Raw genomic sequence first — 17,301 nt, forward strand, 5'->3', positions numbered from 1 at the left:
GAAGGAATTGGTTCATCCTCCGAAGAAAGTTCAAAGATCTTTGCTGTTGAGATACATATCCCACATATAATTGGATGGATTAGAAATGAACTAATACACAATACGTAATTTGCCAGCACTTTAAGCAAATTTAACGGCGCTAACCAAGTTGGGATGGGATGGCCTAGAGTAATCCGTTTGCAGCCTTTCTTAGATATAATCTCCGCCAAAAAAAAAAAGACTTATTCATAATTAATTTTAAAATTTATATAAAGATGGTATAAAAAATTGAATAAAAGTATTGACAAAGCAAAATAATGTATATTAAAAAAGCAAAATAATGCAGTGCTTTAGAACTAGATTCTCTAATGAAAATGATAAATTTCCACTTACATATTTTAACACACGTTCATACAAATGTGGGGGAATAACTATCCCAAAAGATGATGGCTATGGGGATTGTAATTGATAACAAGAAAGAAAATCATACAATCAATAAAATATGAAAATTAAAAAACAGAAACAATGCGTAAATTTTATTGTCAGAATGCCCTCAATGTTCTTTTCATGGAACACTGGTTTTTCAGAAATACAATTTGCCATGACAAGGAACTGGTATCTATAGCTTCACTAGTATACAAACACTATCTTATACAAATATCGAACTTCTCAAACTACACTTCTCACTTAATTATTCTTCAAGATATGATTGATAAAACTGACCAACAAAGCCAAGTACAGATCATCATAAAATGTATGTCTTCTAATTGCAAAATCAGAGAGTAGAGGATGGAAAGACCAAAGTAATGAGGGAAAACAATCTTCATTACTTCAGAACTTTCCATGAGTAGTTCCATGATCCGGAGACAGGACAGAAAGTTCACTGGTTGATGCCATGAAATGATGGCAAGACGGCAATAAGAGGGTCTCCATAACCAACAGCATCTGTAATAACATTAACAAATAAAAAACTTTCACAAACTTTATATTTGACCAGTATCTATGCATTGTCATATCCTTGTGTTGTAACTCCTAAATTTTCGTACCCTTAACAATTTAATACTGAAACTTATCAGAAAAATAAGTTTGTTGGATAAGGCTGTCTTCTTTCTCAACCATCATCAAAGGAGCTAAATCTTAGCAATTAGGCACAAATTAACATCTTAGAATCCAAGGAATTTGAGAAAAAACTGTTGCTACATCATACCCAAAGGCATTTGCTACATAAGGTTCATGCGAGTACAGAACTTTTTCCATAATGGTACCTTCTTTTAAAAGAGTTGCGTCATTTGAGTAATTAATTCTAAAATTTAGCATATCAGTGCCTAGCAAGAGAAAATGCACAACATAGCATACAGGACGTCAAGAAGCTTAGATCAAGAAAATTAAATCAGTTTCACATTTTTGTTCACAATTAATTAAAGTACCAAAAGACAAGGCTCAGCATCAACCAGAACTTCATTGAACCCCTTAAAGAATGATGTCACTATTCAGAGACCCAATCCACCTTGGATCAAATTAGATGAAACTATCATGAGAATCATGTTTTGGTTTACTGAATCCAACTAGGATATGCAAATGGCATCCTTTCGTTTAGTGTCAGAGTAGAATTCATTAATCACATTATTCAAGACATTAAGATGCCAAAAGCCATATGCATAGCAATAAATAATTACCTCCATCATCAAAGAGGAGCTTTAAGACTTCTCCAGCGACATCTGACTGCACAATCAACAAACACCAAAATAAGGCACATTTATCACTGAAGCAAAGCTCGGAGTAAGGATGTAAAAACAAAAGGCTACCTTCACAGGAAGTTCAGTACCAAATTGATCCAAATACCCTATCACCTGTCCTTCTTTAATTATATCACCCTATATATTGAATTTGTAAATTTTCAGAATTTAGAACCAAGCCAATAAAATCCATGATAAGATTCTTATATGACACAATCAATTTCTACATTTGCATTATATCAAAATTTTGAATTTAAGTTCTGCTCTGCATCATGCAAAATTGGAAAGAACAGATTATCAAAAGATCCTGGCAAACTGCAATGAGTAACATAGCTTGAATTTTATCCTAAAAAATTATACCTCATAATTTTGTGCTAGAAATAAAAGAAAACAATAAAATGCAGATATGATGCAGCGTGAAGCTCACAAAGAACACTACTCACACAATACACAATATACTGAGAGAAAATGACTTTGCTGAAAATTATATTGACTAAAAACTAGAACTGAAATACATAGAATTAAGGCCTATTTATAGAGATTTTAATCTCCTAATTCCAATAGGAAAATTAATCTACTAACAAGGAAGTTTAGATAAACCAAATTATAATAGGAATCCTAGATTAAATAGGAAAAAAAAACCTGAATTCTAATTAAAACAGGAAACTTAAATAACTAATCATAGGTAGAATAAGAAAATTAAAATAGGTCCCATTTGGAATAGGAAACACCTAAAACTACCCCTGTATCTTTAACTAAACAAAATAGGAAGTTAGACTGAGTTTGGGAAGGCTGGACATGCAATTTGGCCTGGAAAATGAAGATCTCACAAGCTGGTCCAGAGGAATACATGCTCTGGGCGTACACGCCCAGGGTTAGTACTTTACTGCTTTCCGTTATCTGGTCCCAAAGAGCCCAAAATAGATGCAATTCAAATAAATGGAAAATTAAAAAACTAAACTTGTATAAATTAACTGAATTTATATAAGGTAGTTATTTGTGGTAACCAACAAATTTCTCAACTCAAAAAATTCAAAATATAATGATAATAAGCATGACACGGCAATACCTCTTTAAAGATGGGAGGTTGCCTTTTTCCTTTCACTGTTCTGTTCCTTCGGAATGAGCCAACCTGGAAAGCAAGTGATATAAATGTTCTATTAAGCATTCACAAAGAAAAGATATCATGAAACTGCTCCCACCCTCTGGTAACGTCAGTAATATTACCTACCGTTGGAGAAGCAACCAGAACATAACCAGTGGCTCCAGAAGCCTCTAAGGCAGCTAATTTGGATGACTTCCCAAATGAGACATTAGTAAATGGAGTCGCTTTTTCTGTAGAGGTTTTTGGTGGTGATGGAGTAGGGGCAACAGAAGCTGATACATCCATTGGTTTAGTTGGGATTGGTGGTGGTTCTGTAGGTGAAATGTTGGACAAGGGAGCTTTTGTAGCCCCAACATTGCGGCGCAAATGCATTTCAAAATCCCCAACCTATCACAAAGGAGCAGATAACCAGTCAAATAAATGTTTTATGAATTTATAAATTCAAATATCTGAAAATAATAAAACAAGGATTACGCTTTTGCCACTACTATTTTTAATGTCAAGCTGATTCTAGCATTTGCCTTTAAATAGACATTTTTAATTATATCAGCAAACAACAAGAATTGCTTTTCATAGAAATGCATGACAAAACTTAAAAGTATTTACCTTTAGTTTGAGTTCAGCAATCTCTGTCTCATCACAGACCTCTAGTACCAATGCCTGATGATTTGAAAGCAGTTAGCAAAGTACATATGTTTCAAATCATTGGAAGCTAGCACTTATAATCAAAATGAAGTGACATTAATCAATGCCAAACAACCAAAATAAAGAGTTGAAACAAGTCAAACTTGAGAAAGGGGGAAAATTATACCGTAATTTCCAACTATCAAATGGTGATTACAGAAAAATGTCCATGTCCTGAGCATGAAACATTCAAGATTAATGAGAACATATGTTTAATCATACACACCCCATGCTTCCTTGTGCCGCCGCCTAGTCGCCCGCCCTCCACCCCCAACCTTCATTTTCTATTGCAAGTAAAGAAGCCCTAAAGTTAGTTGCTATATATGAAACAGCATGACTATATGAGCAGAGGGCGCTCTCAGAACCTGGGGCATGCAGTCACTTTACACGATCCTTTATAATAATATGTTATGTTCCCCAAGTTTAGTCATCAGGACAAAGTCCATCCTAAACTTAATAATCTGAACAAACTACCATGCAGTAGATAAGAACACAATGCGCAAACTACAAATGGCAATTCCTAATGCAATGGCAAATTTCAAAACCCTAAAGGCAAATACTAGGCTTTTATGGTGAATACAGAGCGAGTCTGGAGTCACTAAGAAAATGGAGCAACTAAACAAAATTTTCCATATTTTGCAGTCATGCTGCTGCACATAAAACTAGCAGCCCCTAAAAATTTCCAGTTAAAACAAATATACAATTTCCTACGAGAAGGTTCTATAAAAGTATCAGGCAGAGCAATTAAACCTCTTAAAAGAGGAGCACTCACTTCAAATCCATTAGGAAAAGTTGCACCTCGCAGAGAACTCTTCTCCAACGAACCTTTCACAGAACCAGCAGAAGAAGAAATAAACAACCTCATCATTTCCATCCATAAACAGTAAAGCTCAATAACCTCAAATCTAGACGCACTAGCCAGAAACATCAGCTAAAGAAACTAACTCACCATCAGATTTGGCCTCTGAAGCAGTAGCCGCAGCTTCAGGCGCCTTCACACACGAGACGAGAGACACATTTTGCTTCACCGGAGAAGAAATGAGCTTCCGTCCAACCGTCAAGCACGGGCCGTAAAATTTACCTGAAGCAGAAGGAATCAAAATCTACAGAACATAACAGATATCACAAAAGATTAGACACAGAACATAGAGAGAGGAAAGCGAGAGCATTACAGTTAAAGGATTGGAGAGCAACAAAGAACTCCATAGGAGAGAAGGAGGCAACAATCGAGGGAAACGGAGGATTTTTGCACGAAGGAGAGAGGAGAGGAACTTATAGAGTATGGGCTGAGGAGGGCAAAAGGGAGAATTAAAGGAGAGTTTAGTTTGGTTAGTGTAGCGACTAGCGACACGTTTGGATTAGAGAAAGAGAGAGAGAAGAGTGTCTTTGTAATTTCCGCCAACGCTCCTCTGTTTCTCCACCCACAGGGCCATGCCATTTTTCTGCTTTCGATTTTCATTAGCGTCTGCTAACGTGCACTGGTTGCTCTTTTCATTATTACCATTATTGTTGTTATCCAACGTGTCTCTTCTTTTATGCGTCCGATGGATTTTATATTTAATAGCTCAGGTGGATATGGATCAGCAGGCCCGAATACAAACTTTAGGCACGACCTGTACATGAACATTTGGTCAGTGGCAGGCAGGAGCAGGTTATAGATTATTAGACTGAATGGGTTTGACTATGAAAGATTAGAATTATTTTTTTGAATAAAAATATTATTTTAAATATTATTAATAAAAATTTTTTATTATTTTAATATTTTATAATTAAATTTAATTTATAATTATTTTTTAATATATTATAATTAATATATTTAAAAAAATTAATTTTAACCTTAAGCTATTAGAAAAATAAAATTGGCTCAAGGTAGTTAAATTCTTTGCAATGATATGAAGAAAGACAAATTTGCTTCTAGAAATAAAATTGAAACAAGAAAGGGCCATATATAAAAGTGGATACTGTTTTAAATTTGATTCTTGAAAATAGAAATTTAGGATTAGGCCATAAAGTCACTCATCTAAATTTCAATTTCAATTTAGGATTAGTCTTTGTATAGTATAAATCAGAAAGAATGTATTGAAGGTCAGAGTTAGTAACCAAAAAGAGAATGAGCAATTAACAAAGTCATAAAAGTGAAAAATGAGCTTATGAATGATGGATACTCTCATGTTTGATTAGGGCAAGGTATAATTTGGTACTCTTAATTTTAAAGCTTTTTCCATTCAAAGATTAAACAAAAAGTTTCATGATAAATCGAGAATTAAACTATCGCACCATTAACAATTTAAAGAAAAAAAAGGTTAACGCTAGTATGTCTATGTGATGCTGACGTGTTATGCTAATATCAGTGTTATATTTAATGTAACATGTTGACGTCAGTATCACATTATTAAGGCACGTTAACATAAGAATATCACATTATATACTATATTGATATCAACATGTCACATCAAATATGATGCTCTTATTAGTGTACCACATCAAACATGATGCTTATATTAGCATGCCACATCAATGCAATTAACAACCTACTGTAATTAGCGACTTAATGAAAATCAACATTAATTAGTTTAATGAATATATATAATAATACGATAACTTTCCATTCAAATTTTTCCTTTTTTCCCCTTCTAAATAAAAGATTGAGATATAATTGTATATCCCTTCTTTTTTTTTTTTTTTCTTTCTTAGCAATCTCTGAAAGGTGTGAAGACCGCCTTTATGCAAACATTGGAATCTAATTAAGCACAATTTGCACTTTTATCCTTACAATTTTAAAATTAATACTTTTAATCTATATGTTATATAATATTATAAAATATCACAAAATTTTATGAGACAAAAGTTTTTATAAAATAATAATGCAAATGAAGTTTTTTTTTTTTTTGTCTGAAAAGAAAACTTTATTCTTGAGTCGATCATTACAGCACGATCCTTTCGTAAAAGAGAAAATAAAGGGTCAAGAGTATTTGTTACCCAGCCTGCCCTTACAGCACAAATTCTGGCCTTATTTGCTATCCAAATCGCACATTTGTTAGCTGCTCTAGGAACATAAACAAGACTAATACAAGGATAGGTGCATAGATACAATCGAATATCATGAACAAAGTCTTCAAGTTCCCACAAAGAAGTGACTTAAGAAGACGATAACTGAATCATCTGCATTGAATCAGATTCAATCAGGCAGGGATTGAAACCCCTTGAGATAGCAAAACACACAGCCACCCTAACCGCAAACCCCTCTGCAGCAAGAGGGGAAGAACTCACGAAGGATTCAACACAACCATCCAACATCTTACACTGATAATTACGAACAACAATCCTCAGAAAATGAATGATAGTCAAAGGAAGCATCAACATTGATTTTTAGCAAACCAACATCTACAGGTACCCAAAACGAAGGACTAAGCATATGAGGATTTTGTGAAGAAGGCAAAGAATGTGGTTGCGAAGCTACTACTAATTACAACCCTTTAAAATCATTTAGAGCTCGGATTATAGTCCATCTAGAATTTGGAATAACCCCTTCAAAAATAGCCGAATTTCTTGTTTCCCGTATGTGCTAACTTATTAAGCAAGCTCCTCTATTCTCTCTCTGGTCCTAATTAAAGTCTACTACGTTGAGCCTTTGCAACAATTCTTTGAATGAGAGAGATCCATCATTAGGAGGAAATAAGCCCAAGAAAGATCCAACCCACTCTGCCCTGGCATGCTGACAAAAGAACATGGGGTGTTGTAGAGACTCTATTGAATCATTACACAAAGGACAAATAGAGGAATTAGAATAGCCCCTTTTAAAGAGATTCTCCTTCGTAGCTAAAGAATTGTGAGAGACTCGCCAGATGAAATTTCGAACTTTTTGGGGGATAGGAAGATGCCAAATCAAATGCCAGAATTTCGGCGTTGAAGTAGATGAAAAAGAAGGAATAGAGTGACTAGCTTGAACCTTCTTCAAGGGGAAGTACATAGATTTAACTTATGCCACTCCATTTCTGGAATAGTGCCACACCCTTTTCGTCTCTCTAGTGCCATCACTAAGAGGGATTTTCAAGATCTCCTTACAAACATTTGGAGAGAATTTTGCATGCAGAAGAGAAATATTCCAATGTCTCGTGTCCGGATTAATTAGATCTTCAACATAGATAATGGGAACAAATGAAGTCCAAAGTATAGAATTTAAGCTATAATTTAATTTAAAAGTGTTAACAACTAAAATATATGATAAATAAATTGTAATTTTAAAATGGGGACTAAAATACTGGTTCATTAGAAAATTTTAACAAAAAGAATTAATTTTAAAATATTAAAAAAATATAATAAAATAAATTTTAAAGAGAGTTTCTGTAATTAAAAAAAAAATTAAATATGACGCTTGTTGTCAATGGGAAAAAAAAAATATGCCTAGAAGGATGCTTTAATAAAGGATAAATTCCTTTATCTTTCGAGTTTTATGATTCATTTCCATTTTTTTAAAGGTTAAAATCAAATTATTTTTTTTTAATCAAACTCGAATTGAAATTTATATTTGAGACAATTGTCTCATTTTGTATTTTTTGTGTATAATAGTTAAAATTTGGCTTCCAATTATAAAAAAAAAATATTTTTAATTTTACTCTAATCTTTATTAGTATAAATAATATTTATATAATAAAAAATTAGATGAAAAATAATAATAATTTACTAATTAGTAATATAATAAAAAACTAATAAAAACTAATTGATACTTACATATTTAATAAATTTATTATATATATGATATTAGTGTAATTTATAAAATCTCAAAAATAAAACAAAACCCACGCAATTTCCATGTTACAACTTACAAAATTTAGTTTCTCCTTTTTTTTTTTTTTTAATAGAACCAGAATGGCTCACACCACACCAAGAACGTCCATGTGTCACTATGCTAAAGAAGCCCCACGCCCACACACAACGAGGCCTCGCCTGTAGACCACCGCCGTACGCATGGGCTACTCCTCTCCACCCAGGCCGCTTCTTCGCCGCCAATTTTCCTCCAGAAAGTTCCCGCGCAACGTCACCCTCTCTATCCATTCCCGCCATCCTCCCGCCGATGGTCAAAGTCAAAACGCAAGCAGCCGCCGCGTGTTACTCACTCCACTCCTCGCTCTCGATGCGTCGATCCTCCAATCCGCCGCGTCCAAAGCTGCAGACATCAACAGGCCTCCGGATTATTCCTTTTCTCGTCCTACTCAATCGCCGTCGGTGGAAGCGGAGAAGAAGGCGGGGGAGATAAGTTCAAGGATTTATGACTCGACGGCGATAGGGAGCCGTTGGCGGTTCGGAAGGATAAGAGGAAAGTGTGGGAGAAGCTAATGAATGCGAGGATTGTGTATTTAGGTGAAGCGGAGCAAGTGCCTGTAAAAGACGACGAGGAATTGGAGCTTGAAATTGCCTGTAAAAGACGATAAGGAATTGGAGCTTGAAATTTTTAAGAATTTGAGGAAACGATGCGTTGAGAATGAGAAATCCATTTCTTTAGCTATGGAGGCAAACCCTTGTGACTTGCAGCCGCAGCTTAATCAATATATGGATAGAAGGTACTTGAATTTTGATATTTGTAATTGTATGCAAAGAAATCTTCGATATTGAAGAGTATATTTGGTGGCAGCATAGATGGGGAAACCTTTAAGTCTTATTTGTCATATTGGCCGCCTCAGCGATGGCAAGAGTATGAGCCTCTGTTGAGTTGTTGCCGTGACAATGGAGTTCGGATTGTTGCTTGCGGTACTCCACTTAAGGTTATTGCTATTCTTTTATGGGTGTCAATACGTAAATGGGTAGATTGTTCATTTTGATCTATGTGCTAGAGAACAACATAGTAAGGTATGTGCTGTGAAGAACAAAACTATCTATTCAGTTGAGGATCAAATGCTGCCATTTCAATCAGCCTCCTTGCCTACCCTTTATCCATTTCCTTGATTTGCTCCCTCTTTAAACGGTTAGAATTCCTCCCCAGTTTGTTGTAGGCTTCTTTGACAGAATAGAGACGCCATCGGGATGATTACTCTCATTATCTGCACTCTGTTGATACCTTCTTTTTTATTGTGTTGGCTTATAGTGAGAATCTACCATCAGAACAATTAACCGATCGGATTAAAATGGTTCAATATCATTTACCCTTTCACTTGTTAATTCAATTTGGTTATTCTCAAGAAGTTGTCTACATTCTGACTTGATTCTAACTATTTGTTTCCTTGCGCTAGCATTGAGTCGCCTAAAAACTAGTTTAATTACTTGTGCTATCGTCTCTCATCTTTGATATGATTGATTGAGTGGCTTGAGAAGTTGATAAATGACTATTGTAACAATAATTAACATTACCCATGAATATTTTTATTGAAAAAATACTGTTACACATTTTAAATTGGATTGGATTGCATTTTTCTGTCATTTTTTTTGTTCTATGCTTCTTGTGTCTTGTGTTTTATGTTTTGGTGGATTTATGGGTATCTGAGGAACAAACTGTATGCTCATCTTTCTTCTTTCCTATCAAAGTGTTGAGATTTTCACTTAGTTTGTTCTTTTAATTCATGCATCATTTGTGGTAGAATGATCTGATTCATCTTTACAGGTTATACGGACAGTCCACGCTAAAGGTATTCTCAGGCTTTATATGTTCCTCCACCTGGTTCAGGCTTTATCTCAGGATTCACTTCAATTTCACTCAGGTTAATTGCTATGAACTCTCCAAATCATTCTGTTCCTTATGGGCCAAGCTCATACTTACCTGCACAATCAAAAGTAGTTGAGGATTACACTATGTCCCAAATTATTTTACAAGCAATGTTTGATGGAGGAGCCAAAGATATGCTTGTATTGGTGACAGGTGCAAGCCATTTTATGCATGGATCAAAAGGTACTGGGCTGCCAGCAAGAATTTCCAAAAAGATACAGAAGAAGAACCAACTAGTTATATTACTTGATCCTGAAAGGCAATTCATTCGAAGAGAGGGAGAAGTTCCTGTTGCTGATTTTTGTGTGGTATTCTGCTGCCACATCCTGCAGCAGAAATTGCTTGAGTGATGAATGCAGCTGGCAGGAGGCAAGATGCCCTACCCCAGGTAAGCTGAAGTGCTACAGTATAAGAAATAAATCTTCTATTGTTTGTTTTGGATTTAAAAAATAAATAAATAAATTGTCTGTTGTTTCTTCTCTGCATTTGCAAGTTATTTTTAAATTATAGAAAGAAAAGAAGGAATATACCTAAACTGACTTGGAGGAGAGTAGTACAACATGACCCATGACCTAGAAGAGGATTTAATCCAAAATCGTTTAGAGCAGAGAAAGAGAATTCATATAGCTGACTTCAATAAATTTTTGGGATAAAAGCTTAGTTGAGATGAGTTGAGTATAAAAGTTACTTTTGTAAGCACCATCTATATGAGGGTGTATTTTCTCCTGATGAAACAATATTCTGCCGTGCTTATCAGGACATTCAGGAAGGACTTAATCTTGATTTAGTATTACCGGAGGTACTGCAGAATTTCTTCAATCTAGAGCAATATCCTCTGCTTAAGGAACTTGGTCATAGTTTCGAGGTATGCTTGCTTTCTGGAAGTGAAAAATTGTCCAGCATGAGATTACTGTGCATGCTTAGCGAAAACCTTTCATTGTGCAAGTGGAGCCTCATCTTTTGTTCAATAAGTGATGCTATGGAAAAGAATAGTTCATGGTAGGGAAGGTGAAATTGTATAGATGCTCAACTTGACCATAGCTATTTTTTGTGCAGAGGTTTCAGGGAAAAACTGTTGGCAGATCCCAAATTCTTGCATAGATTAGCTATAGAAGAGGCCATATCAATCACCACTACTCTCTAAGCACAGTATGAAAGGTGTAAAGAAAATTCCTTTGAAGAGCTTGACTATGTTATTACAGACACTGTCAGGGGAATAGTGGTTATTTTTTTACTGTGTGGCTTCCTGCCCCAACTCTGTCGTTCCTTTCATATGCTGATGAGAGGAATAGGCCTGACAACAAGGAGTTTTTGAAGGGTCTTCTTGGATCTATTCCTGATAATGCATTTCAAAAAAATCTTCCAGGGAAGGACTGGAATCTCAGTCACAGATTTGCATCAGTGCTTTTTGGTGGTCTGAAACTCTCTTGTGGTGGATTTATCTCCGGTGTTGGGGCTGTGGCTGCCTCGAGTATTTTGCATGCAATTCGCAAATTAATTAACCTAGCATTGGTTACTAATCAACGAACTAAAAGATCACCGATACTTAAAACAGCAGTTGTTTATGGATGCTTCCTAGGAACATCAGCAAATCTGCGATACCAGGCGAAGAATAAAGATTTTTTTTTTTTTGCTGCGTGATATTTGATTTGTCATTTGCATTATAAAACATTCTACAAATCACATTTGGCGAAAGATTAAATTTATCTATTTAATTCTTGTATTAAATTGAGTTAAATTCATGAGTTTAGTATCTGCAGTGCCTCTGGTGATCCATTTCAAATTGAGTTAAAGTCTAATACAAGAATTTTTTGAAATAAGGTGAAAGATTTATAGTTCATTGCTAGTCCACAATGCATGAACGTGTGGGTTAGAACCATGTGCTGTGTTCTTTTTAAATTTTAATAGCATACTTGTGCTAGAGCTTCAAGTAAGGCTGGCAAAGCGACAATACTTCAATGCTACAGTATTTATTATCTTTTTTGTTCCAAAATGAAATGCAAAGGGCACTAAACAGCGGGGATGCACTCCCACAACCACCAAAACCTCGCTCTTGCAGGTAAACCCTTGTTGCGCCCAATCCCCCTTCGATCCTTTTAAAAGAAAGCTGTGTAGGCCAATAATTAGAGGCTTAGAGATTGAGAAGCTTACATGATGCTTATGTTTCTAAATTCTTTTAAGTATTTGTTTAATATTTTAACAATTATCATGCAGATTATTGCTGGAATAGTCGAGCATCGGATTTCTGATGCATTTGCTTCTCAGACATTACTTGTAGATATGCTATCATTTGTTGTTCGGACAATAAACTCCTACTGGGGAACCCAGGTTAGAACCCTCTTGACTTACCGCAAGTTCTAGCATAAGCATAGCTAGAAGTCATGACTTCACCGATTTATAAACTATTATGGAAGTAATTAAAGTAAGACATTTTCTTGGAAAACTATAGTCAAAGATGATTAATATTTGTGCATGCAGAACTGATGATAGCATAGTCTTTGAATATTGTCTTTTTTAGAATGATGTTAATTTTGTCCTTGCTTTGCATGCTGCAGCAATGGGTCGATCTTGCTCGCTATTCGGGATTGCATGGTAAGAATGGTAAATCATCCTCATATCATACACCGGGTTCTGCTACTGAAGCTATAGTTGGATGCAACAGCTCACAGGATGCGAGTATCAATGAAATCAAGAATCAATAAGGTGATTCTTCCACTTCCATATAATACTAATTTGTATTCTTCCAAAGCTGCTGAGAGCGAACCAAAAGAAATGGATTTCAAATTGTCTGTTCATATCTTTTATAACCTTTCTGCAAATTTGTCAATATAATTCTTTCAAATTTTGGAAATTATAAGGTCAACACACAAGATTCAGTTGCATAGCACGTGGAGAATTGCATATGATGTAAGTTTTATTTAATAACTCCAGGAATACTTATTTCAGTGGAATGAATTGCAAAATCCTTGGGCTGTCTGTCAGACAGATCTCTTCCATGCTATTCAAACTCTGAGGAGGAATTTCAGTCTATTCCACTTGATGTTTTGATTTTGGCATTTTAGTTCCACAAGTGAACTTTAATGAATTCATAGTTTATGTAGTTCTATAGGTGGAGTCTCTAGTTTGGATTTACATTTATTTCATTTATTTTTTTAAGTTGTGTGAATTTGTAAGCAGAGGCAGAATTGTAAACTCAAGAAGGTATTCTCTTAGTTTAGTTACATTTAAATACATGATCTTCAAAATTTTTAAAAAATTTAGTGTTTTATTATCTTTTGATTTTTAAATAGTTGTTTATTATGATTTGCATTTAGGATTCCATAGAGTGTTATAAATACCGGTTGTAGGAGTTATTTTCTAACTTGAATAACGGAATATCATCTTGAATTAGCATTCTAAGGCATGTAAACCTTGTAGGATTTATTGTTTCTTACTTCTCTCTGATTCTGCTTCTACAGTACCTTGATTATTGTCTGGCACCTAGTCAGCACCCAACTTCTTTCTTTTCCTTGCTCTATTAAGCGCTGTGCTCATCTGAACATCCCAAGCTGCACTTCTTGCATGTTTTTCCTATTCTCCTTCCCTTAGTTAAGCTACTTGACAGCTCAAACAAACAATAAATCAGAATATTAAGTTGCCGCTGTGCAATCATTTTCCAATAATGGAAGGCAAAAGTTACTCCGTCCTCAAATTACATCCAGTTCAAAAACCATTCATACTACAAATGCGTAAACTTTTCTTCAGGTACAAACCGTAAAATCAACAAATTTACCAAGCCTTAACCTGCCAAAATCACACTACTGAAAGGATCCTTTATTTTTTTGTATAAATTACTCAAATCATCCTTACAAGAGCCGCGTATTTTAATATGACTGTGATTTGGAAAGATTTGGATCCATGTAGCTATGATTTTGTATGAAACACATGCATATATAATGTTGTAAACAAAGTATAGATGCAAATCTCCTATGGAATTGTATTTGAAAAGGTAATCTAAAAATACATCATTAGCTTGTCTCTACTTGCAAAAATACTAGAGTACAAAACTTAATATTTTAAATTCTAAGTTCATTTTTGTTGGCAAGAGTCATCTACATCAAAGGTTGGAGTCATTTATATCCTGCCTCACATTCATCATATCTAGAAGCTTCAGCTTAACCTTTTCAAAGGAAATTTCTAGGTTCTTTAGCTGCATCACAAGTTTTTAGCAAACCTTGAATATTCATATATCAACATATTCATAAAAACTGAAATAATCCATAATCAATATTAAAATCATGGTAGAGTAGGTAATAGTTGTTACCTCTTCTTTGGCAAATCTATTACAAAGGAATAACCCACTAAAAAGATCAAAGCTATCCTTCACAGTGCCCTCTTTCTGCCAAAAGTAAAAAAACAGTTTATTTATTCTTTTTCATCTTGTTATTTTTGCTCCATTTAATTGGTTAGAACACACAGTAAGGGAAAAAAAAAAAAAAAGGAACATTTAATGAAAGATTAGGTAGTTGAACATACTAATTGAACAAGTGACTCAAAGCCTTTTGTACTTATAGGTGTGGATTTGATCTCCATTTCTGACAAAACCCTGTCAGATAGGAAGAAGCTTAAGTTTGGGTGCTTTGTTTTCCAGTGTTTCTTTTTTTTTTTTGGTTGGTCAAACAAAAACATTTTACCTGCCTATGGTATGAGTAAGAAATTGACTTCTAGCCGCCATTTTATCATGCTCTTCACAAGACATCTCCAGCATTCTGCATCCCTGGCCAATATATAGACAAACAGCAATATGTACAACAATTTCCAATTTAAAAATGTATAAAGCAATAACTTTTGTACATTAAAATAATGACAATATAGGTGTACAAATTTGGCCTACTGTCCACTAAAATCATTAAACAATACAGAATGAGTATAGGATTAAAATTATGGTTTTTCAAGTTATTAAGTTACATAACAGGTGAAAACCCAATCTAATTATGCATTTGGTCTGTGATCTACGAGTATTAGTTGGCGTAAAATGACATGCAAAGACCTTTCTTTTTTTGTTAAAAAAAAAGGTTCTTCAAAGTAAGAAACAAAAGTTGAAGGTTTAGATAACTTGGCACATCCAGAAAAGGAACTGGAAAGGAATTTTAATGGCTACTTGCTGCTGAAAAGTGCATGGTAATTAGTATTGGTCTGATGTTGTAATTGGCTAAGTTACTATTTGACTTGAGTTGAACAAGTTTCATGTTCATACATTTCATTCTTGTTGATACTAGTGTACAGTGTGCTCATTTGTCTAAGAAAAGGACAAGACAATATGATGACAAGACAATGCATTTCATTTTCTAGGATTCAGCCACTCATATGATGACAAGACAATACATTTAATTTGTGGTAAAGACATACAACTGTGTACAGTGTGCTCATTTGTCTGTTTGAGTTTGGCTAATGTATGTCCTCATGCTTGCGTGCATAAAATGTAATGTTCTATCCTTTTCTTAGACAAAAACAATGACTTTTCTCCTTATCAGTTGTTGTAGATTGCTGTGTCAGCTTTAGGACAAAAGTAAAGTTATCTTGGTGATTACATGATGAAAAAAGAAAATACCTCATTTTCGAAAATTCTCAGAAAACTTGAGCATGTAGCTTCATCCTTCACTCTAACCTTGTCGTAGACAAAGGCTAGATCTTTCCACCCATCTTTCGCACTCTCTGGTCCAAACATAGGGTGAGTACACAGTATATCTGATTCCTCTGGCAGTACCTAAAGGATACATAATTACACATGCCTTTTAATACTCATAGGAATTTTGTTAGCCATGAAGATTACAAAACATTCTCAACTCTATTAGTACTTTCAATAGAAGATCTCTTGGGTACTCTTTCACCGATAAAACGTCGGCAAAGAGGGTTTGCCGTTTTAGACCATGGAGTGGCATTGACTTGAGCACCTCTGGTAGAGATAGGATTGATGTGCAAATCAAGATGACATCGTTGTCTGCTTCAAGAAATGTGATTGCATCCCTAGAAGTGCATAATAAGCAGAATTATAGAGGACAGATATGTATATATAACTGTTGCAGATACAAGCAAATGTAAAGAGACATCTATTTGTGTTTGAATACATGTTTGTAGTACTTTTTACCTGAAGTATGAGATACCCAAGTCTTGACAGAGCTGAGAGTGATCTGAACGAGAAGTTGCCCTCAATGTATGGCCTTGTTTGATCATGGTTTTCGCCAAGAACTGTGCAAAGGGGCCAAAGCCTATTATGCCTAATTTAAGAGTTGAAGATTGGCAAGAAGATGAAGTAGACATGGTGGTGGTGGTGGTGTTTCAGAGAGAGAGAGAGAGAGAGAGAGAGAGAGAGAGAGAATAACATGGGGCTAAGAGCTGTGGGTTAGAGCGCTTTTAATAGGAGCCTTTCTTGACTAGGACCAAAGATATCCATGGACGAATTTGGAGATCCATTTATTGGATTTATTCAGTACTCTTATGTTTTTATCTTTCGGTGTCGGACCTGAAATATGGTTTGCTGGCTGGTGGCTGAGATATTATCAAAGATCTTATGATTTGGAGTAGACATGTGTCGGGTCTGTTCGATTCAAAGAGTTAGGGCTAATTGGCATTAGATCGAAGGGTTTAATTTTATAGGATCTCATTCCTAATTTAGTGTGATTTTGATAAATTTAATAATTAAGATATTAATATTTTTAAGGAAAAATTTGTTTGATCTAGAATCTGATGGAATCAAATTAATCGGTTTTAATATAATTTTAATTTAATTCAAAATAAATTTTTATCAATTTAAATTTAACTAATCTTTACTAAACGTGCATTGCATGTATACTTATATTTTAATTTATTTATATATAATTTTATATTAATTTATTAAATATAATATAATATTATTATAACATATATATATTCTAATTATCTATTAAATTTAATCTATTATTATATTATCAATTATCATTATTATATTTTACTCCTAATTTTAAAACATTCTTATCATGTTTAAAATATTTTGTATCTTTAAATATGTATCATACAAAAATTATTTTATAATATTAAATTATTATTCTGTAATAATTGTATTTTATAAAATAGAATAATCG

The 17,301-nt window shown here is 34.4% G+C and overlaps 2 protein-coding genes and 1 pseudogene across 5 annotated transcripts; 1 reads left to right on the forward strand and 2 right to left on the reverse strand.

Annotated features, from left to right (window-relative positions):
* Window positions 1-488: 488 nt before the first annotated feature.
* On the reverse strand, window positions 489-5,013 carry LOC110650064 (uncharacterized). Its single transcript, XM_021804861.2, has 9 exons — window positions 4,677-5,013; window positions 4,454-4,585; window positions 4,277-4,329; window positions 3,427-3,480; window positions 2,947-3,207; window positions 2,785-2,847; window positions 1,785-1,853; window positions 1,656-1,701; window positions 489-924 (listed from the first exon to the last, which is right to left on the reverse strand). Exons 1-9 carry the CDS (start codon window positions 4,708-4,710, stop codon window positions 860-862), a joined length of 777 nt encoding a protein of 258 aa, XP_021660553.2. The 5' UTR covers window positions 4,711-5,013; the 3' UTR covers window positions 489-859.
* Window positions 5,014-8,410: 3,397 nt separating this feature from the next.
* On the forward strand, window positions 8,411-13,472 carry LOC110650065 (protein RETICULATA-RELATED 6, chloroplastic-like; annotated as a pseudogene).
* Window positions 13,473-13,736: 264 nt separating this feature from the next.
* LOC110650063 (arogenate dehydrogenase 1, chloroplastic) lies at window positions 13,737-16,774 on the reverse strand. Of its 4 annotated transcripts, none has more exons than XM_058142350.1 (7): window positions 16,329-16,774; window positions 16,039-16,207; window positions 15,792-15,947; window positions 14,875-14,957; window positions 14,717-14,786; window positions 14,505-14,579; window positions 13,737-13,794 (listed from the first exon to the last, which is right to left on the reverse strand). In XM_058142350.1, the coding sequence occupies exons 1-7, from the start codon at window positions 16,499-16,501 to the stop codon at window positions 13,786-13,788; spliced, it is 735 nt and encodes a 244-aa protein (XP_057998333.1). In that variant the 5' UTR covers window positions 16,502-16,774; the 3' UTR covers window positions 13,737-13,785. The 4 variants fall into 4 exon arrangements, with proteins under 4 accessions (XP_057998333.1, XP_021660550.2, XP_021660549.2 ...); XM_021804858.2 differs by lacking the exon at window positions 13,737-13,794 and adding an exon at window positions 14,166-14,390 and having other exon boundaries at window positions 15,849-15,947; window positions 16,329-16,772; XM_021804857.2 differs by lacking the exon at window positions 13,737-13,794 and adding an exon at window positions 14,166-14,390 and having other exon boundaries at window positions 16,329-16,771.
* Between the last annotated feature and the right edge of the window lie 527 nt (window positions 16,775-17,301).

Source organism: Hevea brasiliensis, unplaced genomic scaffold (assembly GCF_030052815.1).
Source record: "Hevea brasiliensis isolate MT/VB/25A 57/8 unplaced genomic scaffold, ASM3005281v1 Scaf439, whole genome shotgun sequence".
In the NCBI taxonomy this organism is placed as follows: domain Eukaryota; kingdom Viridiplantae; phylum Streptophyta; class Magnoliopsida; order Malpighiales; family Euphorbiaceae; genus Hevea; species Hevea brasiliensis.

Bases quoted from the DNA above. Each gene is read 5' to 3' on its own strand.
- LOC110650064 (XM_021804861.2), bottom strand. From the start codon at position 4,710: ATGGAGTTCTTTGTTGCTCTCCAATCCTTTAACT. The intron at 3,481-4,276 runs GTGAGTGCTCCT...TCAAATCATCAG, and splicing joins CTTTTCCTAATGGATTTGAA to GCATTGGTACTAGAGGTCTG. The intron at 925-1,655 runs GTAATTATTTAT...ATGTTATTACAG, and splicing joins GCTCCTCTTTGATGATGGAG to ATGCTGTTGGTTATGGAGAC.
- LOC110650063 (XM_021804857.2), bottom strand. From the start codon at position 16,501: ATGTCTACTTCATCTTCTTGCCAATCTTCAACTCTTAAATTAGGCATA. The intron at 14,787-14,874 runs GTAAAATGTTTT...CCTATCTGACAG, and splicing joins CTTACTCATACCATAGGCAG to GGTTTTGTCAGAAATGGAGA. The intron at 14,580-14,716 runs GTATGTTCAACT...TACTTTTGGCAG, and splicing joins TTGAGTCACTTGTTCAATTA to AAAGAGGGCACTGTGAAGGA.